This window comes from Achroia grisella, unplaced genomic scaffold, assembly GCF_030625045.1.
Source record: "Achroia grisella isolate CSIRO2021 unplaced genomic scaffold, CSIRO_AGI_Agris_v1 utg719, whole genome shotgun sequence".
Taxonomy (NCBI): domain Eukaryota; kingdom Metazoa; phylum Arthropoda; class Insecta; order Lepidoptera; family Pyralidae; genus Achroia; species Achroia grisella.
This window is the reverse complement of record NW_026713002.1, coordinates 1568097-1592044: the sequence shown is the minus strand read 5'-3', so window position 1 is coordinate 1592044 and position 23948 is coordinate 1568097. Positions and strand designations below refer to the sequence as shown.

The 23948-nt window shown below is 33.3% G+C and overlaps 2 protein-coding genes across 2 annotated transcripts; one reads left to right on the top strand and one right to left on the bottom strand.

Annotated features, from left to right (window-relative positions):
* Positions 1 to 175: 175 nt before the first annotated feature.
* LOC131850202 (late histone H1-like) lies at positions 176 to 992 on the top strand. Its single transcript, XM_059200372.1, has one exon. It carries the CDS (start codon positions 190 to 192, stop codon positions 928 to 930), a length of 741 nt encoding a protein of 246 aa, XP_059056355.1. The 5' UTR covers positions 176 to 189; the 3' UTR covers positions 931 to 992.
* A 12396-nt stretch (positions 993 to 13388) lies between these two features.
* Positions 13389 to 23948, bottom strand: LOC131850213 (phosphate carrier protein, mitochondrial-like). Its single transcript, XM_059200383.1, has 9 exons — positions 23848 to 23948; positions 21143 to 21251; positions 19753 to 19861; positions 18934 to 19103; positions 18233 to 18394; positions 15910 to 16089; positions 15273 to 15410; positions 14452 to 14583; positions 13389 to 13676 (listed from the first exon to the last, which is right to left on the bottom strand). The coding sequence occupies exons 2-9, from the start codon at positions 21245 to 21247 to the stop codon at positions 13587 to 13589; spliced, it is 1086 nt and encodes a 361-aa protein (XP_059056366.1). The 5' UTR covers positions 21248 to 21251; positions 23848 to 23948; the 3' UTR covers positions 13389 to 13586.

The following is a 23948-nucleotide window of genomic DNA, read 5'->3' as shown; positions in this document are numbered from 1 at the left end:
AAAAGTTGGAAGTGATCGTACGAGAAAACGTCTAGCGGCACGCGTGTTCTCGATAGGGTATTGCCAGAGTTGAAATGGGACCTTTTTGAAAAAAAATTGTATTGAAATTATACATTTCGTACCCTAATTTAATAAACTATCTTCGTATTTTCGTACTCGTTACGTTACGTTACATTACATTACGTTATCATGGCCGACACAGCTGTAGCATCAGAGGCGCCCGCACCGGCGACCCCTGCGAAGAAGCCGAAGTCCTCCGCGTCCGCACCCGGCGTCAAGAAGGCGAAAGCTAAACCCACGCACCCGAAGACCTCCGAGATGGTGAACAACGCCATCAAAGAGCTGAAGGAGCGCAGCGGATCCTCCCTGCAGGCTATCAAGAAGTATATAGCCGCGCAGTACAAGGTCGACGCCGAAAAGCTGGCGCCGTTCATCAGGAAGTATCTGAAGAGCGCAGTCGAGTCCGGAGCGTTGATCCAGACTAAGGGCCAGGGCGCGTCCGGATCGTTCAAGCTCGACAAGTCCAAGTCTACGACTGCGAGCAAGAAGAAGAAGCCGGCGTCGGCCAAGACCGCAGGCGCCAGGGGTTCGTCGGCGGCGTCCGCTTCGGCGAAGTCTAAAAAGAAGGAGACCGCTGCCGCCTCCGCCGGCGGCAAGGCTAAGAAGGCCGGCGCCTCTGCCGCCTCGTCCTCCGCCTCACCGGCGAAATCGAAGGCCGCCATAAGGGACAAAAAGGCTGCAGCCGCCAAGAAGAAGCCCGCCCCGAAGAAGGCCGCCACGCCGGCGAAGGCCAAGGGCGGCGCCGCGCCCAAGGCCAAGAAGACCGCCAAGCCGCCCACCAAGAAGCCGAAAGCTCCCAAACCCAAGAAGGCGGCCGCCGCGCCCAAGTCGAAGCCCGCCGCTAAGAAAGCCGCAGCCGCCAAGAAGTAATCGGCCGGAGCGGAGGAACCTCTCGGTGGTGGTGGTGTGCCTGCCGGATGACCGACCGACCGACCGACCGACCGACCGACTCGTCTGCCACTGATCCACGGATCCACCACCCCCGCCACTTGCGTTGGCTCGTGGGTGTGTTGGTTTTGTTTGGTTGGTCGGTGGCGGGTGGGGCGCCACGGCTACGGGGGCGACGCGTCGCGTATAGCAACAACCAAAAAGCCCTTTTCAGGGCTAACAATATATTCTGAAACCGAACTCGTTTCCGTCGGAGGCGTCGCTAATATGTACACGGTAGTACTACTGTACTAGTAGCACCATACGTATGTATGTATGTATATACATACATACATACATACATACATACATAATACACACTATATATCTCTCCCATACGTCCCAACTCGCGCTCTTCTTCTTCTTAATTTATTCAATTCAATATTTTTCTTAATATCACGACCACCACGATTGTATATATTATATTATATTATATTATATTATATAAATACAAACGGCCCGCGCATTTTTCTCTAATATTCATTATTTTACTTTTTCATCATTTATTTGTTCATTATTTACTTATCACATATAAAAATTTCAAGACGTTAAAATGGTGGACCTCTCTCCGCCCGACTGCCCGACTTTAATAAAATATCATCAACAGCTAAGGAGATGGAAAAAAGAAAGAGAGAAAATATTTATGATAGATGGATGTTTCGGATTTTGACGCTTTGAGCTTATACATCAGAATAACATATAGGCTATGAATTTCATGCAGGTGAAACCGCGGAACAGATAGTAACACATAAGGGATTTGGCATTGGGTGGCATTGGTAAGATTATCAAGGTTTATGGCAATCCACAGCTATGTGGCCTAATATATATATATATATATATATATATATATATATATATATATATATATATATATATATATAATAGTATAGTAGATGCAGAAAGATAAATTGTAAACTAAGTTTTAAGAAACTAAAAATATTACTGGTGCGTGAACGTTTTTTTCGCATTTCTTATTTCATAAATTCTTACTAATAAATAATATTAATTACTATAATATGTATTAAATTGATTAAGAAACCTAATTTCCCTGGTTTCAGTTAAAGGGTGAGCAGATAATGAAATCTTTAAAATCAATAACACCTATAGAAGTTACAGTAAAAATTAGTTTTGATATCACAAAAACTATATTTAATGCAAACTCTACTTCTTTATATATTTTAAACTAGCAGCTCCCGCGATTCGTCTTCGTATAACACATATTCACAAACTTTGACGCCGCACTAGAGAGTATGAATTGTGAATTGGTCAGGTTGATGATTCCTTACCAAGGCGACTACGAGTACTGAATGGAAGTCCAGGTGCGGGTGAACGAGGAGGGATGCAACGAACATTGCATTGCAACCGACCTGACTAATATGTGATGCACAGACATATAACATGTCATACCGTGTCCAAAATGTAGAAGCATAGAGTTACATAGTTGTCAAATTTTAATAATTAATTAACTGTGTTTCAGGTATCTGTACAAAGTATCTGCAATGTATCTTTTTAAGTCACTAATTATTGTTTTTGAATTTGAAATCATAATAAACATAAGACATTCCTTCAAAATATTATTATTTATTTATATAAGAATATATCTCATATTCTAATATCTATACTTAGAATTATAGATAATTTATAATGTTGTTTATATGTGGTTCTGTTGGTTTATCTTATATGTAGGTAAGCTGCCAGCATAAATTGCAACAAAAAAATAATGCTTTCCTTTGTGTTATTAATACAGATTCAAATAATTATGTATTTGTGTACGACAGTAATATAATAGTAGGTAAAATAAAGAATATTACAAACTTACCTATAATATCTATTCACCACCAGGTGGCGCTAAAGCAATAATAAATACTAAACTAAGTTAAATATGGAACTTTTTTTAATAGATCACCCAATATTGTTTTCAAAACACAACGATAATATAGATTCTTATAAAAATTCCATCTTGACGAGAGAAACAAACTGTAAAACACTATCACACTATCACATCAAAACCACATCTATTCAACAAGGCATGCAACAAGGATGGACCTTCTAAGTCCAACGAAAAATTGCTGACCTACCGACACGGTCAAGGAAGCACTACTAATACTTCTATGCTCACATTTGTGGAAGGACTTTGCATGTTGTCAGTGGCGCATGGGGCGCGGGCGGGGTGGGGGATGACTGTTACACCGGTGGAGGGTGACGTGTTAGGAAGTTTAGTTGTTTATATTCGCTTCTCGCTCTAATTCTGCCATGTAACTGCAGTATATGTAATAAATTACGAAGAATCCTTTTAGTTACTTACTTAAAGCTGCCATATTTAACAATAAACCAAATTAATTACTGGAAAATAATAGTAACAGCATGCGCCAAAAAGCGTAGAAAAACTGAGAAAATGAGACAACAATGAGAATAATAATAATAATGTATTTATTCACTCCAAACATAAAATAAAAAACAACCCTTGGGGCATGTAAAAAATGCTAAAGAACAGATGTTGCCTGTACTAAGTATCCGAAGAATAGAAGTAAAAATATAACTTTTGTTGTCACTTTATTTTGAATTATTCTATATGCAAGTAATCCTAAAATCTATATTGTATTAAGAATACTTATAGCTATCTATTTTTTATCATAGACTACAAATATTGTACCTCACAATAATATTTTGCATTTGCTACCTACCCTGATTCTTTACTACATACTCCTGATTATATATTACATAGTTTGTAGTGCACACTGATTGCATTTGAAAGAAATTATACATCTAGATTTAAGAGTCGTATTAATTCTGTATTGTAACTTACAAGTAAAAAACAAAATATTAGTCATTATTATTTATTTCATGAAAAGAATGAAAAGACCTTTATGAAAAGACACCTCCGTCCAACCGTCGATTGTAATGTTAAAAAACATCTCGTCTCAAAAACAGTAAATAAACTTTGTTCTAAAACTACTGTTTGAAACTAAGAGATATATGCAAATTTTATTCATTAAATAAATTTGTTTTTTTATATACAATTTCGGAACAGACAATGTGGTTTACAATCTTATTAAACACTATGTATAGTACAGCCTTTGGACGCTAGATGGCGCCACGTGTTTTGTAAATACATAATTAAAAGAAGAGTCTACATCATTGTGATATGTTTATTTAGTATAGTCAGATTATTCCTGTATCCTTGTTTAAAACTAACCTAAAATTATAAACTACATAATAACATTTATTCAAACAAAAACAGTACAGTAGTAGCACAAAGCAAAAGATCGAGGCGCGGGGGCGTCTACTGAGCCAAATTTTTCGGTAGACATTTCTTCCATTTGAAATTGAAATGCATTTACTGCTATTTAAGTTATACTAACAAATTAATAATATTCGTAACACTACTGAGTAGTATCTACTACCTATAAAACATTTTGATAACAAAATTTACATCTCCTCGACGCAAGCTAACTGAATACCACGTCCAGGATATATATTGTTCAAGTGAGTTTTTACTGCATGAAAGTTGTTGATTTTAAAATATAATTAAAAATGCATGCAATATTTGGGGGACTTTAAAATATATTGGACCAACAAAATATTACAAATATTAATTCTCATAATGTGTAAAAACAAGGAAGTATCTAAAGAGCTAGCAACGCAGTTTATCAGAAAGCATAATAAAATATTTTAAATTTATTGTATACATGTATGTTCGTATATTAAATAAATGTCTGTACTGAAATATAAAAAGAGTTTCATTAGATATCTCAACTAAATTAGTTACACTATTCAGCGCTAGAGGCGCTGACAGTTTATTTAAGAGATTCATCAAGATGGACAGTAAACAATTTTGAATAATAATATACCTGTAATATAGTATGAAATTAAATAACAGTAATAATGTAAAATTGTTAAATATGTTAATAGCTAAAGACACACAATCAAGTGGATCTCTATGTAAATTGTATAGAACATTTATTGACGTATACTCAAAAATACGTTACAGCAAGAATTAAAATATTAATATAAAAAAAATATGAAAACATAAACTTACCAATTCTCCACAACACATAATATAAAGAAAATATTACAAATATCTTAACAGTCAAGTTTTGTTTAAAAATATATTTAAACTAAAACGGCCGTTATCGGCGCGCTGTTGTAAACTTAAAACTAGTTAGTTAGATAACGTACACAATGCGAAGTGAAAAAATACCACGAGACAAAAGAAATTGGCGGAAGGGGCCGGGCAGGGCGGGGGTGAGCGGCGAACGAGCACTGAGATAATATTATTGTTGTTTTCTAGATATTTAAAACTATTCTTCCATTTGTAGGTACGTTGCAGATATATTATATATATATATATACATTAGATTCTTTAGGTTTGTATATCGTCTAATTTGGCTGAAAATATTTTACTAAAACATGTTAACGAAGTCAAAAATACTGTAAATATAATTGTGTATATGATTTAAAGCGGTTTAAATTATTTTAATCAATCATTTTGTACTAGAAGTTTCATTATCTACAAGATTTTAAATATGAAATGAAACTATACGGTATTTGAACTGTACTAATTAGTATATTTATAACTAAAATATGGATAAAGGAAAAGTATTAATTTTAATTACAATGTTATTGAATAGTATTTATTGAAAGGATTTTGTTAGTGAAAGTCAATAAACTATAATAATATGTTTTCTACTACTTTTGATGCAATTACTCCCTTCAACGTTAGATGGCACCACGCGTATTTTTGTAAAAGTTACTGGAGTAACAAACTAACTGATTTCAATAAAATGTATCTAGTAATAACCAAACATGAGCAAAACAAAAATGATTAAATGATTTACTATTATGACAAGTTATCCTAACAAGTTCGGCTTATCTATAAGATTTGATACAAATAATGATTTGAAGCATTGAATGCTGTTGCTTTGTAAGTATACAATCTGAAAAAAGGAGATCTTCGATGCTAGAGGACTACATTCGAAGTATTATTTATTATATTTTGATATATTTATATAGTACATGCAACTTATTCTTTTAAAACCTATGTTAATATTTACACTATATTCAGGTATATTAATAAATGTATGTCTTTTTTGTATATGTATTCAATGTAGACACTGAAACTAAAGTGAGTTTCATTCGATAAGTCAAATAAATTAAAAACGGAATCGTAAACTATATATATATAACTAAATTATATATCGAAATATATTGATTTAGTAGTTAGTATTTATAAAACGTAATCATAAAACATAAACGATACATTGCGATTTTATTTTATGATCTACCCAAAATAGTTACATTATGCCACGCTAGAACGCTGGCAGGCAGCTTGTAATACAATGAAATTTAAAGTATTTAAAACTCATAATTATCTAATGATCGAGGCAACCTTATTCCTCAGGCAGTACTACGAAAAACTATTGACATTTACTATTCTATTTGTACGATAAATATCTACTATAAAGAAATTTAAGCAATCGAAAACAAAATTGCTCTAAAAAGTCAACTTGTATTAGAGTTTTCCTTATCTACAAGTTTTGAAATATGAATTGAAACGATTCATTATTTTAACTGTAAGAATTTGTTTATTTATAATCTGGATAAAGGAAATGTATTAATTTTAATGAGAATCTTGTTGAATAGAAAGTAGAAAGGATAGTCTTTTCTACTAGTACAGGTGCAATTACATCCTTCAGCGCTAGATGGCGCCACATGTACTCTTTTTAAACGACAGGAGCAACCGAATTGGTTTCAATAATACGTATCTACTAAAAATAGGTTTACCATTTACAAATCCATATTAATAATTTACAATTATTAATCATAAGTGTTATAATAAAATATTCATTGTTGTCTAGGCAACCAGTCAATAAAAGTCACGAATATCTAGATAATTTATTATTTTTCTATAAAATAATTTTGGTGGCGATATGACGGACTTTAAAATGAAAAAGCCCATAAGGGTTATAGAATATTTGCGATATATGTTAACAAAAATAAAAAACTTCTTTAACTCTCAAGAATACCCCCTTGGTAGAATTAGACACGAAATATCAAAAACTAAATAAAATTCAAGAAATACAAAAAGAAATTGAATTTGAAACAGAAGAGAAAGGTTTAGGAACGGAATCTACTTACAGGTATGAAATTGAGGAGTTAGGAGCTGGGTATGTGAGTACTCAGTATTTATTATATTTATCCAGTTTATTCTCAGAGATTAGTTTAAAACGTATGGTACGTAACGTACGTATATTTACACTATACCTACATGCAACACAATTAAGTACAGCTTGACAATAAAAAATACAATCAATAATTTCTACGACGACGAGTTTTTCGACTTGGATTTGGATATAGATATATTATTTACATTTGGATATTTATTATTTTTGTGTACATGTTTAGAAATCAACAGAAATTCTAAATACTAAATATGAACTTACTAATATTATAAACGCGAAAATTCGTAAGTATGGATGGATGGATGAATGTTTGTTACGCTGTCCCGCAAAAACTACTGAACGGTTTTGATGAAAGTTTAGTACACAATGAACTCCCTTCCGCGGTCCGTTTGGTTAGATCTTTTTAACTACGCAACGGATTTTAAAGCAGTTTTTAGCGATGGATCGTGATTCAAAAGGTAACTTTATATGTATAATACGTGTACACCCGTGCGAAGGTAGGCGGGTAGCTAATAGACTATAATTTTAAAAGATATAATGTAGATGTAATGATGCAGACGAAGTTCGCGGTTCGGCTAGTTCTGAAATATATTTGGTGGTTGGCAAGAATAGGGAGGTGAAATGATGAATTCTACTGAAGCTATTTACATTATTTATGTTATGTACAGATAATTACAGTTAGAAAGTATATACATAACAAGTATATTTACAAGAGCATTGGGTCCAAAATGACATCACTGTCATTTTCTTGTTCGCGTCGTAACTAGGCAACGGTGTTGCCGCACAATTTAAGTAAATTTGGCCACATCTTCTATATTAATAATTTCGTCAAGGGGTACGGGTAGACTCGAACGAAACCTTATGTGAATAACAAAACATAAAGTAATATTGATTTCGAGTCGACAACATATATCTGCAAAATTCGGATTATGGAGTATTTCGTTAAATTCTAATGATACTGACAAACAAACCGCAGTCGCCATCTTTTCATTTCACTAGCATTTTCTTCGGTCGTTGACGTTTCGCGAAAATATTGTTTTTGACACTTTTTTATGATAAAAGCGTATGTGTTTTTTCTTTAAATCTGAAATTGGCTGATTGCGAGACAAATTTGGCAATTTTTTTATTAATTTGTTTTACGGGTCTGGACTTGTATCTTTTGGAACTTGAATCTTGGAAAGAACTTGTATCTTTTTAGCCCAACTTAAAGTTTTACAAAAAAATAAAATTATTTGTATTAAAACTTTTGCACTTTTTATTTACTATATTTATTAAACACAATGAACGAAGCTTTACAAATCTATGCCTTACTTTTAATATTCCATGAGAACCGATGGCTACAGAAATATCTACCCACATTTCACCCGAGCGAAGCCGGGTTTTCATCTAGTATTTTAAATTGAATCATTAAATTTATCACAAAGTATAAAAACATATTTCAAATTTTATATATTCATGTATTTTTATTTTTATTTTGTATATAATTATTTATTAAATTTTAAACGAAACCTATATAACGATGTAGTCAGTAGTTATCGATAAAATGAATTGCAGTGAAACAATTCTAAATAATAATATGTTGGAAGTTCATACGACGTCATATAATGCAAACACAATATATAAAAAACATTACCATTTTTTTATTACAGAATTTATAGTACGTAAATACCTGTATGTATTGTTCAGAAACTATTTTGTTAATATTCAAAGATTATTTTTGTTATTCACTAATAAAAGAAACAAAATTATATATATATATACATATATATGTCACTTCACTGTCTCTGCAGCTACTATTAAAATATTTAATAACCCATTATAAATTATATTACTACATACAACAGTAATATGGGCAATATAGTATGAAAATAAATTAACGTTATAATATGAAATCGTTAAATATGTTAAGAACTGAATATTTAGGCACTTGTACTCAATTATACACTACGACAACAATTATAAAAACTTGCAAATGTTAAAATAAAAAAATGAAACATAAACTTACCAATTCACCGCAACATGAATCACATAAAACTTAAATAGAAAAAAAAATAGTAAAATTATATTAATATCCATCTATTGTTTAATTAAAAAAAAATGTATATATTTAAACTAAATTCACCCGCACCTACTCGTACTACTCGTAGTTGGGTACCGTACACAAAGCGAAGTGAAAAAATAGCACGAGAATAAAGGACGTGTGTAAAAGAAATTTCGGAGGGGGTGAGGCGGGGGTAAGCGGGGAATGAGCACTGAGATAATGATGTTGTTGTTTTCTGTATACTTGAAACTTTATTCTACCATTTGTACCGTGCAATATAGGTACGTTAGATTCTTTACTTTTGCATATTCTGTCTGATTTCAATGAAAAATATCTACTAAACATAAATTAAAACACTTGTAATTAATGCTTTACAGAGATTTAAAAGGAGATTTCTAATACAAAATGACTTGTTAACTCTAACACCTTTATAATGAAATGAAACGATTCATTATTAGAACATTAACTCTGCTAACCGTACTATGAGCTCATTATAGCAGGCCTGCAACACGATAGTTTTCGTATACCGTTCACCTTTTTTTGTATGAACATTTTGAAACAATTCGTACCATAACGTCGAATTTGACAGCATCTTAATGTTTATTGCACGTTTGTTACGTCAAATAAAGCACTGTTGAAAAAGTGACTTGTACAGAATTGTTCTCTATTTTTAAGTGGATATTTGAACATCTCCGACCATATTGCATAACATTATTACGAGTGGCAACTATTACTAACGCTTCAATATTGGAATTTATTTACTGTAGTGTGGTGCTGGTGGTAGTTGCTTCGTTTAACAATTGCTAAATTTAAGTTACTACGGTTATTAATGATTTAATATATCACGAATGTGGTACAGCTGAAATATTCACTCATACTTTGTTAATTGCAGCAAGTTTCAAAAGTGAAACGAAACTGTCACCCGCATGCTACAGTGCACATGGTATAGTGGTTTTTGTATACAAAAACTTGGATTTCATACAAAGTAGGTGTTAAAATCGTGAAGTGGACATGTAAAAATACTTTAAATATCTTATACAGTTTAACATTTTTTGTATTATAAATTTGCGACGAGCACTTATGAATTATTTAAATATTTGGAGAGTGAACATTCAATGGAGACAAGAAATAGGCGTCGTAGTGCAAGGAAATTAATGACCGTTTCTTATTAAAGGATGGAGAGTTTATAAATGAAGTTGAGAATTTATTAAACTACCTACATCACAAATGCCTGGGTGACAACAGCCAATACAGACAAACAGCCTGAGAGTTTCAACAACAGACTTTATGTGTTGTTAAAATTGCATAAATTTTTATTTAGTATATACCTTTAAATGCAAAGTATTAGCACTCAAAATATTATGAATTTACTTTCCTCGGAAATACCTTTAACTCATATTTAGAGCACTTAACAGGCATCAAATTTTAGGCAATATCTTTGGACGAGATCCTGTGGAGTACTTGAAAAATAAAACCATTTTTTACACATCTCTTTTGTCATGCGTTAAATTTCTAAAGCGTTTCGTAATGTGAAATTCACATCGTACACACCCGTAGTGTTTGAAATAACAATTGTTATTTAATTGAAAAAATATTAATGTTATTAAAATGTATTTTGCTTATATCACTAACTATTTTATATAGAACAATTTAACTTTGTATTTTTTCCCGGTTAAATGCTAACAGCCCAGAGACAACTGCTGGTGAGGCCATGGTACGATTTTAAGCAGGACTGTTTAAGAACTGCTTTTGAATTGCCTGCGTTACGATTGTTTCATATTCGGTCATAGGAAATGTATTAAATAATTTTAATTTTCTTGAATAGTATCTACAGGATGGATTTTGTTGGTGAAAGTCATTTAACTAACAACATTTCCTTCTACTACTTGTTGTGTTTGTGTATGTTTTTAAATATCATGTACATATTCGGTGGCCTAGCCAGTCCACATTGATTTCGTATTGTTAAACCACCAGCATCGCAGAGAATATCTATTGGATTTTTAATACTATTTAATTAGTACACAAATAAAGATGTAGAAATAATTGTGGAACTATTATAAGTAATAATATTTTGAACAGTTCATGGATACTGCGTAATCCGAAAATAATATCATAAAAATAAAAGGTAAATATCTCTTCTATGACGAAACTTGTAATATTTAAAATATAGTTAGACTACTCACCACCAGAGGCGCTGAGTTATTGTTTTCGCGGTACATCAAGATGGCGACTTTGTTTTTAGTTATCTTGATTTTTAAAATTTAGTAAACAATGAAAAACTATCTTATTAATATTATAAACGCGAAAGTTTATGAGTATGGATGGATAGATATTTGTTACTCTTTCACGCAATAACTACTGAACGGAATTTAATTAAATTTTACAGTAACATAGTCAGAAATACATCAGAATAACAAGTCATTACAAAGTATAAAATGAAGCCGATTCGATTTTAATGCAGTTTTTGGCAATAGATAGTGATTCAAGAGTATAAATCTTACTCTTAAATGTCTGTTTAATACGTGTACACGTTCGAAACCGGGGAGGGCAGCTAGTAGAACGGATTTAATTTTAATGAAACTAATATAACTATACATACATACATCACAATAACACTAGTCAATAAAATGTACGCGCGCGAAACCGGGGGTATAACTAGTATCTCTATAGTCTGTGCTATAGTTGTTATTTTACAGTTGTTTTGTTGTTATTTTACAGTTAATGTAAATAGATTTGTCTGAGCCCTCGTATTGTATGTCTCGCTATTATAATACTTACGGCTGCTAAAAATGTTATACCCACAAGAAGCCGACATGGCTGTGATGCGAATGGGTTCGTGGAATTACTCAAGTTAAAAGCCTAAAACAATGATTCAATTTAGTTTTTGTGGTATTTTTTGACAAAATTGCAACATTATTTTTTGTTACTATCACTGGTTTAAGATTGCACAGTGCTTACTGTTGAGGACAATTGATGAACACAGGACTACAAAGTTGAGTAGATCTCAAACCTCAGTGAGGTGAAGAGTATTTTCAATGTTTATGGTTCCTGATTCTAATAATACTATAAGAATAGTCAGTTACTCAATGAAAAGATTTCTCTTACTTGGTAGTATTACAGATATATAGACAGTTCTCTTTCAATCTGGTGTGCCGAGGCATGTTTGCCATTTCAATTTCATTTTCATAATATTAGCTTAGTGGTAGAATTTCTGACCATATTTAATTTATTAATAATAATACACAAATCATATTAAAGACAAACAATATTAAAATATTCTCAATTTGACCACAGATTTTAACAAGAAACAAGAGTATGCGTGTGTAATGTTTTTTTTATTGATTTAATGTATATTATATACATTATTTAAAAAAATGTGAGCATTCTGCACTCCTTCATATAAACTATAAGTGTGTGAAATTTCATACTCCTATGTCCGCGCAATTATTGTGATAAAACGTAAGTTTTTGCTTCACGTATTAATAATACATTATATAACATAATAATACATATTATTCGTTAAGAAAATGTCTTTTAATTTGTTCAGGCCTATATCATGAAACATAGGGCTACTAAAGATTCAATAAAACAAATTATATTATTCTAATATTTATTGTACGAGATTTCAAATGGTAATACATACTTCCAACCAAGCTTATATACATAAATATATTAACAAAAAATAAATAATAATAATTTTTATTTAATTATAAATTAACAATCACGCTTATTTATTGTTGGTAATCGCTGAACTACAGAGTGGAGTAATTCGTACATTGTGATAACAATGCACTCATTTGATTATTGTACACTACGTGCGCGTAGGAGGCGGTATTTCTTATATCAACAAAGAGGTACTTGTAATGAAGTCTCAATAGTTCATTAATATCATTACTAAAACCCGTAACTCGGCATACCGTACGAAAACCACGGGACAGTTCGTCCCATAACATAAATAAAGATGCTATTTATGTTCCAGGTTGTAAGGTAGTTTTGTGATGGTAGAAAAGTCGATACCTGAGATAGGCCTAATTTCAAATATTCGTTTGGCATAAAATCGTAACTGAGCCACACAATTTTCCATACAAGGCATGGATCATAAAACGGAAGTTGACGCTATTGCCGTGCAGTTGGATAATAAATAAAAGAATACAGAAGAATCCAACGGCCGTTGACAGTTTCTGCTCAAAGCAAACGACTTATATTGAAATTATATACATTTAAAACTATTGAGACATCATTGGGTAGTATAGTAACTTGCCTAACTCTTACACAGCCACGATTAAAACGTAATTACATCTCTTTCTTTATATGCAGACAAGAGAGAGACGACGCTAAACGTTATCTGGCTAGTTGACGAGTAATTATTGCTAAGTTCACTTCGCCTGCGCTTGTTCAGCCTCTAGCCGTTTGCGTAGAGACTCGGGCATCTCCGCTGGCGGGGGTCGGGGCATCCTCAGCCATACCTGCAATTTACACGTGTAATTCAGTATACAATACTTTTATAAATACATTACATAAACAAGTGAATATAGGCATACTCATAGATAATATTGTCTACACTTTGAGTCAGTAGGAACAATTGGTTGATAATTAATCATTGTATATATATTTATACTAAAAATATGATTACTGAGTTTCATGTCAATTCTTATATGGAGTAACTAGCGTAAGTGATAAAAAATGTGAATCGGGGTCCTTTGATATCTTATCAAGTCTTACAACTTACTATAAGGTGGACTGGTAGCTTATTTGTTATTATGATTTTATAAAATTATAAAGAATGGAACCATGACATTTTAGTCCTCCATGAGCACTGCAACACATGTCCCGAAATGTTACTATTCATTTAGTTCCCATTGCCAATTAGGCAATTCTGTTCACATATTATCCATACTATATATATAATATTATAAATGCTAAAGCAACACAGTTTGTGGCGCATTTACGCCAAAATTACTGAACCGATTTATATAAAATTTGTTACACAGATAGGCTAGACCCTGAGAAAGGACATAAGCTACTTTTTAATGCAAATAAACTAGTTGAATAAGCAGATGAAAGGTTCTATGGAAGTATCGTCATTTTTAAAGTAATTACTCCACGCGGATGTAATCGCAGGCACAGCTAGTATATTTATATGGTTGCCACTTACCATCAGGTGGTCTATCATCTCATTTGTCACTCCATTTAAATAAAAACAACAGTATAGAGTCACGAGTTACATGTAGTAGTTCTCACCTTGACGGCGTCATAGATGAACCACTGGAGACCGGTGAGTGTACCAATCATTACGATCCTAGGTCCGAGACCCTTCCATACGCCCGCCCATCCCAGTTTACCGACGATCGAGCCCACTGTCGCTGTCTTGTCCTGAATAAAGGATAATAACATTAATAATAATAACTCTTTATGTGGGAAGGGGATTGTTAGTGATGTGGACTGATGACCCTGCTAGCAAATGTACCAAGTCATGTAAACTATCGTCATAGCTTCCACTATGGACTAAGTGACCTGACCTTATCATTCAATTTATCATTCTCCACTTGTATCACAGGTTCGATACCTCATTCATTACAAACATTGATGAGTATTATTGTATTGGTCTGAATGTTATCTAAATATAGATAATGTATGTATTTACAAAATTTATTATGTATTTATATAAGACCTCTACTATCCATAACACAAGCTCTGCTTAGTTTAGGACTAAATGGTGCTGTGTGAATAGTCCAGGGATATTATTATTATTATAATAGATAAAAAATATTATGCACCAACATATTTAACCAGGATCAACTACAAACTACTTTACAAATTTTATGAATATTTGGTTCACTGCATTACTTCTCATTCTCTTGGTCTATATTTACACATTGTTTCCTGCGTAAACGCCGATTCCCATATGAAAGACATCACCCCGAACTGACGGTAGATTTGACATATCATAAGTGTCTGTAATAGACCTACATGAATAAACATATTTTGAATTTGAAAGAATGAAAAGCTAACTGTCATTCCAGTTATTAAAAAAAATGGTGCATGTTTGTAGATGTGGTTACCTGGTTAAGTTTGGAGACGACAGTGTCGGCGGGATGCGAGACGATAGCGCAGAACACGCCAGCGATGTACCCGGCAGCGAACGTTACTACCAATTGCTCGCCTTTAGTGCACTCCGAGCGAGGTTTGGGCACCACATACTGGAATGAAAATCAAACATCTCAAATTAAATTATAGTATATCGGTATTTAAAAATTTCTAGTAGTCTAACTGTAATTTCTACTTTCAATTTCCTGTATTTTAAGTTCTATAGTTCAGTTTTGTTCTTAAAAAAAATTCTTGAATGATTCTACACACTGAGTTATGTACTATTGCATTATATTATTTGTAATTAAGCCTATGAATGTAAAATAAATAAATATAGAATGTAAAACAACAATTATATAACTATTGCCTATATGATTACTAACATTATAAACGCGAAAGTTTGTGAGTATGGATGGATGTTACGTTACTATTTCACGCATAAACTACTGAACGGAATTTGATGTAACTTTACAGTAATTATGCATCAGAATAACATACAGGCTATAAGTTTTATTGAAATTGATCGCGGGTGAAACCGCACAGCCAGTAAATAATATTAGAATAACGCATAATTTAGTTTCTAAAAGAAGAAATTGAAATAATTGACTGAACCTGGTATAACAGCTCGAGGGTCTTCTCGAAGCAGGCGAACTTCATCATGGTGTATGGAATCTGTCTGCCCCACAGTGGGACCAGGCCTTTGTAGAATGTGCCGTAGCCTTCACTCTGGACCATCTTGGGCCACGCCTCACGGAGTGTGTTCGCGAAGCCAGGCATGGTCTGGATACGTACCTGCAATGAGAAAAAAACATTTTCAGGTATATTAAGAAATTATTGATGACGCAGTGGCTGAACCAACATGTAAAAAAATTTACGTTCATACATAAGCTGCTAAAATGTCCTACATGAATAAATGATTCTTGAATTTGAATTTGAACATGGATAAGGAAAGCCTAAGACAGAAGAACATGGTATCTATTGGAGGAGGCCTATGTCTTAGGACAAATTGACGAGAACTTAGGCAGTGAATTGTATGCAAATGTTAGTTACCAGTTTTACATTAAAATTGCATTTTTAATAACAAGAAAATTTAATACAAAAAACTCAACCCCTAGTTTCAAATCAAGTTTAAACTAAATAAAGAATATATTCCAGAATTGAATATTAACCCCTACTGGGTCAGTTGTATATAAACATATAAAGGGTATATAGCTCTGTAACATATTACTACTAAATTGATTGCTCGATTTTATTTCTGAAAGCAATTATTTTTTCATATAAAAATAAACATGTATTATTTATCACAAAGAATTGGCAACTCTATTCTTTGGTATTCAGTTATAAACAGCTGAAGTTCTTGATTAGTGGAATGGCAAGTCACCAAAAAAATCACAGCTGATATTAGGTTTGTTTTTTAATATTACTACTGTATTTTTATATAGAATAGAATAGTGTGTTGCTCTATTAAATAATTTATTCTTACTTACAATTTAAGTTTAAGCGTGTGAATACAAACTACCGATTAGCACTAATTCAATGAAATAATAAAATAGAAAAAACATTCAATACACAACAACTGGTTAAACAATTAATAAGAGGAAATAAGTCATAGTGATTAGAGCATCCAGTCCACACAAGCAGCACCCGTTCACGAATACGACGGATGAGCCAGCCATCACTACGCTCGACCATATTTTAGGGAGCCCAATGTGTATACATTTTCTAACTATATACCCATATATGTATATATATATATCTTACATTTTATCCACTGATAATGTCTCATAGAAACACGCATATACAGTCTAAAGTCTGTTATATATAAAACAAGTACATTTATAACGGATGTCCTTGGCTAGAGGCCAAATACAATGTTCAATTCACACCCGACATAGTGCTACTGACATTGTCACACAAATACTCATCGCATTTACAATGTAGGCCCAATGTAAACAGGGTTGTCTCTATATGACTATCTGATAACTGTGAGGTAACACTATTATATAAAAATGTTTTGTAGATATTATATTATTATATTAATAAACTTTGTACCCCTTTTTACGAACATTTCGCGGACGGACGAGTATGAAATTTCGCACATTTATATAAAGGAGTGCACAATGCTAATATTTTTATTCAATTATGCATAAAGAATTCAATCATAGCATACACTACCATGTATTTGACAAACACACACATATAGAATTAACATTTGACGTTAGAACTGTAATAATAATCAAACTTATAATTTAAATTCGTTATATCAGTCGATATACTTAAAACATATACGAGGAAAATTATTATACTGGGGACCAATTTATCATAACCCAAAAAAATTATTGTTAGTATGTTTGTTTGTAAATTTGTGTTAATCTTAGAAAGGCCTAACAAACTTATTTGTGTGAATTATTTTCTACTGTAGTAAATTTTAGTGTTAAAAACATAAAGTGAAAACAACAAGATGACTGCTGTTAGTGACCCCTTGAAGTTTGTCATAGACCCCTGGGGGTGATATAGACCACTTGAGGAATCACTGCTCCAGGAGATATGATACCCCATACAGATACTCAGACTCGTCAAACTTATAAGACCCATCTTTTTGCGTCGATCGAGGGTTATTATAGCATTATGGAATTATTTTGAAGTAGTTGGAACACAAGTAATTTTTACATTGCAAGCATTAGCCCTCAGATCTCATAATCTTGGATATCACAGGGCGTGGTCGGCGCGAGTCACGCTGCTACTAGCAGGGCCATGGCTCACCATCGCCGACCTCACGCCGCCTCGTACCCCTCCATGCGCATTTTCTCATCATTGGGCCACATAATTCAACATTATACAGATTTTTTATTATTTGAGGGCCTAAGTGGTATAGCGGTTTAGGATACCGCCTTCCTTCCGAATTGAAGGATATTCTTAGGAGCGTAGGACTTACTTTAGCTGCTTCGAGCGGCGACAGCGCGATATCTGCGAAGAATTCAGCGGACGCGGAGGCGGCGAGGTATACGAAGGTACGGTAAGTGTAGGCTGTCTCCTCGTCCAGGAGTCCCGTGTAGCCCACCTTGAACACCTCATACAGGCCAAACTTGCACAGCCCCTATACATGGAAATATTTAAAATAAACGGTCTCTATGGTTTATAACTTTAATGCACACAGTACAAAAAGTAACAGTACATTTGGCGTACTTAACAACAAACGGTATTTTCCATAGCATACCATAGGTATCTGAAAAAATTTTTGGCAGTGCAAAAATAATCAAAAAAAAAATATGTATATTATGTCTATATGAACAATAAAAAACGTATCTATGTATTTGTCGAATACCCATAACATAAGCTTTGCTTGCTAGTCCCAAACTAGATGGGGCTTTGTGGATAGTCCTGAGATTTTATTATTATTAAAAGAGGGATAGATTAGAATTATTCCAAAAGGAGGAAGTGATTGATACTAAAGTGCCTACACTTCGCCACACTTCCATTTGTTTAAGTCTCCACTGAACATAGATTTAAGTTCAGTATACAACTTCAGTCTGAGGGAATCTTTAGGAGTCGATCTTTGTCTCAGGCAGTCGTAATTTCGACCCCGTTTGAATTGGACGGGGGATCGATAGGAGGGGAAAAGTGAATAAGACCTACTTGTAGGGAGTAACCGATGAAGGTTGGTGCCCAGCCCTTCGCGAGTCCTCGGATGCCCTCCTCGCGTACGGAAACCTTGAAGCCGGTGACCACGTTCTTGTATTTGTCACCGTCCACCTGCAGCCGGCACTTGACCAGATCCAGTGGCACCACGGCCGTATGGGTTATACCTGTGGTATAGATTAGGGCTCATATATACTTATACATAATTCCTGTACCACAATTTTTTAAGTAACTTTTACCTCTCATTTCATAGGAGAGCCATGTTACTATGGATCATATTTTAAATGATTTTCTGCTATAATACTAAAATTTAAATGATTGATTGATTTGATTTTTTGATTTTTTGATTGATTGATTGTCACCAAATCTAACTAAGTGCGGGAGATTAGACTTCATCATTTTTCACAAGAACTTGAATACTCCTCCAATACCTTGTTATACCGTGTTACACTTTGTCAACATTAGGAGGGTGGGGGTGTCTAACGTATGACGTAAATTATGCCCTACATCCTTATATGTTGTTGCATTGTAGTTCACAGTACTACATATAATATATAGCCTGTTACCCTTTCCACACATGGCCGATAAATATACATATTATTATATTCTTTTATTTACGGGTAGGTCTGTGTGAATTCATAACTATAAAAAGAACGGTATATTCTTAAGGGTCGTCACCTCGCCATTTACCATCAGATGGACCGTATGCCTGTTTGTCACCAACGTAGTATAAAAAAAATCGAATTGCCGCCAATGTGCGACTACTATAAATAAATTTACAAAGTGTTGAATAGTTGGGTGTTTGGGTGTACTTACCACAGGACAGAATACCGCCAAGTCCGCACAGCGCGAAGTATTTGGGAGATGCGAATTCGCAGGAGTCCTGTGGAGCTGGCACTACAGCTGCCGCCGCCATGCCTAGTGGCTGAAACACGCCCACATGATGCATCATTGTATGAAACCTATATTGATATCACTAAATTTTTTAACCAATGGTACATTTGATTCAACATAAATGTCTATTCGGCTTACATGTATAAAGATGTCTCGTTTGCGAATAATAGTACGGAATTACAAAGAGTTTTTATGGTCATCAATTTATATTGAAACATATTTAAGTAAAGGCTTAATATGAATTCATTAAAAAATCCCTAAGACCCCATTTAGCAAAGACCATCAAACTATTTATACTTCAATTTCTAATAGCAAAAAATACATTATCTATTTAATTCTGCGCTCTTAAAATTGAAAGAATTAAAATTTGTACGATGCGTAGCGCCATCTATAAATGCGTGGAATAAACAAAAAAGAACACTAACGGAACCGCTCGAAAAATTTAAAGAGCGCCATCTGTTGGTGAGTAGCGTAAACTATTTTATGTAACCTTGAAGAAACTATTTAATGTAAATGTAAAGATATAAATATTCTGTCTTTTGTATTAGAAGACATTGATGTATAAATTTAATGTTGTAAATAAGCCCTCAGCTCTCATAATCTATTGATCATAGGGCAACCCTGCCATAAGTTAAGCTAGTAGGACACACTGGGTAACCAGAGCGACGCCGGTTTTGGGCCGCAGACCAACCAGCGTCACTAATGACAGCCCCTCTCCATTATGAGTTCTCATCATCGGGCTACTAATATTAGTACCTACAATTATAATAAAAAATAAAATAATGAAACTTGTATTAATACTAACAAGGATATCCTTTTTCATTTTCTTACAACATGTACGGAGCCACATATTCTTTATATTCATGTATGTATGAAGTTTCTTTTAAGACTGTAAGCTTCTGTAATGTTATTTAAGAGGTATCTACACATATATTACATAATATGATATCTATAGTAAAATTTTTTTTATAGGCATTTTATATAATTTTCCACTTTTGATTGAAGGCGAAGAAAGAAGATGAGAAAAAGCTCTAGCACTATGTACCAGTGATCTATTCTGGGGGCAACTACTCCCGTACGGGGTTTGCAACTTTAAAATACTAAGCCCATACAGAAAAGTAAGAATTTTTGATTATCTAAATCTCATACAAACATGTACAAAGGTACAACCAAAATTCTCATATTTATTTGTAAGAGAATTTGTAATATGGTTGGCATCCTTGGCCCAGCATTTCTAGTGTCATTGCACAGTTGGTGCTAAGTTTCTTTGTTCTCTTTACGTTGTTTGTATTTTTTATATGTAATAATTTACCTGTTCGATGCTAGGCGGTGTTAGAGTGCTGGCCTGGCACTGTGCAGGGCTGAGAGGGCCGCGGAACGGCGAGTTCCGCGCCGTGTCCAACAGGGAAGCAAACATTGTTCTGGAAAAATATGTTCATTATAAACATACAAGTTATTCATTGTCCTTTGGCCCCGTGAATTAATATAAAAGGTATTTTCATGAATGATATATACAATGTATTATTTCATGAATAAATCTATACAGTATTGTGTTGTGTAGATGTAGTCTTTCGTAGATGATGTAGTTCATCTGCAAGGGTATTTTATTTTAATCAATGTCAGCCACCAAGTAGCTTTCTTGTAAACGGGTTATCCTTGTAGGGTGTAACCATAGTGGTCAGTAAAATTACAGGATTAGAGCCAGGGTATATTGGTCCCTTGGAATGGCAACTCATGAGTGCTAGCACAGGTGTCACATGATAACATGATATTAATGTAGAGGTCACTAGCTTACTTTGTCATTACAATATAAAAAATATAATATAGGAACAAAGATGACAGAAGTACTTATTGAAATATCCCATATATAATATTAGAAATATGAATGATGGTAAATGACAACCATTGCCTATATAATGAAACTATGTCACAGATATCACAACATTATATCACACCCATGGTGCCCCATGGGTTAGTAATCTTGAGAACTAATGTGTTACGTCACAATTATCTGTAACTTCACTGCATACAACCCCTCAAATGAAATAGCCAGTGAGCTTATAAAGCCAGCTGCTTGTCAGCTGAAGTAGTTGAGACAGAAGTTGGTACTTCTGCAGATAACTTTCTACATCCTACTAATTTAGGCACACATGGGAAGTACAAATGGAAATCTTTAAATCAGTACACCAAGAGGGGTAGAACACATAAATCATATTGAAAATTTCAAACCAGACTTATAGTATGAAATATTGTGATTGATCCATTTCAAAGTACATCAATTTGCTGATATCTTGTTATCTCCATCAGTACAAAATGATTATTGGCAATTGATTGTTATAATCTTAAAGAGGCATTGCTTAGTGTCATATTATGTGTTATGTGGGTGGATATATCACAGATAAGCAAAATCTCATGTATTCAATGAACAGTAATCGGTAATATTCAGATAAAAAATGACAGTTAATGGGGCATATCACTTGGATGCCATTCAGTGTCTAAGAAACTTAAGAAGTTTGTTCATACAGTCATACTCATGAATACACAAATTTGTATAGTCTGAGAATAGAATTTCTGATCATTAGAAATAAGGTAGCATGCTAAACAGCTGGACCACAGAGGCTGTAAGCCTCTGCTTGCCCGCTAGCTTTCAGTATAGGTTATAGATAGGTAATGGTTTTCTTTTCCAAAAAGATCAATATTTCAGTCTTAAAATTGTTTAACAAATATTTAGTAACAAGAATTTATAAGTAGAGTAGCTAAGCATTAGAAGCAGTAGAGAAATGTAGATAATTAAAGTGAATCTTATGTAACTGGTTATAAAGTTGTAAAGATAACATTACCAGTCATGTAAGGTGATAAATATATATAATTAAGATATACCTACTATGAATATGATAAGATTATGTGGTAGAACATAGTATGTGATCTTGAACATTGAGAATATTTGCAGAATTGATGTAGAGTAAATGCTAACATGACGGCAATGTAATTTTAGTTATTCAATTAGGATTAATTAGTTTCATTACACTATCTATGGTATGTATGTAATTTGGGTGTACATATATACTAGAACTTTTATGAATTAATACCAATCAAGAACTATAGAAATCGTATTCATCTAAATCTGAGAACTCATAAACATGGAAAGTTCTATGCTTGTTTCATAAGAATACTGAACAATTTTCTCTCCATTCTACTTAACTGAATCTTCATTCCGAATCTAGTTACAGAATCATAATTAATGACTATTTAAAATAATGTATTCTTTGACATATTCAGTACATAACTATTGACATTAATGTAACAATAATAATAAAGACAGAAGAGGAATAATAAATACAATAAACTCATAATAAATGTATATGAAACCATAGTACCATACCTATGCACACTGAACAACTGCAATTAATTAACACATTTTTTCATATCCAAAATAATTTATTCGAAGTGAAAAACCCGGGCGGAGTAGTATATGGTCCACCAGCATAAGCATATTATGCCAAAACCTTAGTTAGGTTATTCCTGGCTTGACCTTTAATTCTCATATCGACATAGTAAAAAATCAATGCCATTGTCAGTATGACAGGCGCCTACATTGTTGTAGTGAAAGTTAGATAATAGCAAAAAATACTATTTTAAAGATATAAATCTACAAACAATTGAAGTAATCAAAGTAAAATGATAATTAACAGTATGCTGTGTAAATCTGTCTACGTATCTATAATTAAAATTAATATATGAATCTGGCCCACAGCAGTACTTAATTTATAGCAAATACATAGATGAATATATTTTTTAAATTCATAGATTGTTACAAGTTTTATTTTAATATTGGCCTTTAGAAAATTATGTAAAATGATATAGGGCAAGGTCACGTGCAAACATTATTCCATTAGGTTACGTAAGGTAAATCTGGAATGTCTTTTACATTGATTATTAAGAACTATAAAAGAAATATTCAAATATATTTAGAAGATACATAATTTTTCACATTACTTAAGTTTCATTAATACTTACATGTCTAATTATCAGGATGAGGTGAATTTAAACACCGCACCGCGCCTGAAGCACAGTATTAAAGAAAGCTAGGAATGGGCGAGTGCCCGACAGAATCAAAT

Bases quoted from the DNA above. Each gene is read 5' to 3' on its own strand.
- LOC131850213 (XM_059200383.1), bottom strand. From the start codon at position 21,247: ATGTTTGCTTCCCTGTTGGACACGGCGCGGAACTCGCCGTTCCGCGGC. The intron at 16,090-18,232 runs GTAAGTCCTACG...TTCTCATTGCAG, and splicing joins CGCCGCTCGAAGCAGCTAAA to GTACGTATCCAGACCATGCC. The intron at 15,411-15,909 runs GTTCAGTCAATT...TTTTCATTCCAG, and splicing joins CCCTCGAGCTGTTATACCAG to TATGTGGTGCCCAAACCTCG.
- LOC131850202 (XM_059200372.1), top strand. From the start codon at position 190: ATGGCCGACACAGCTGTAGCATCAGAGGCGCCCGCACCGGCGACCCCT.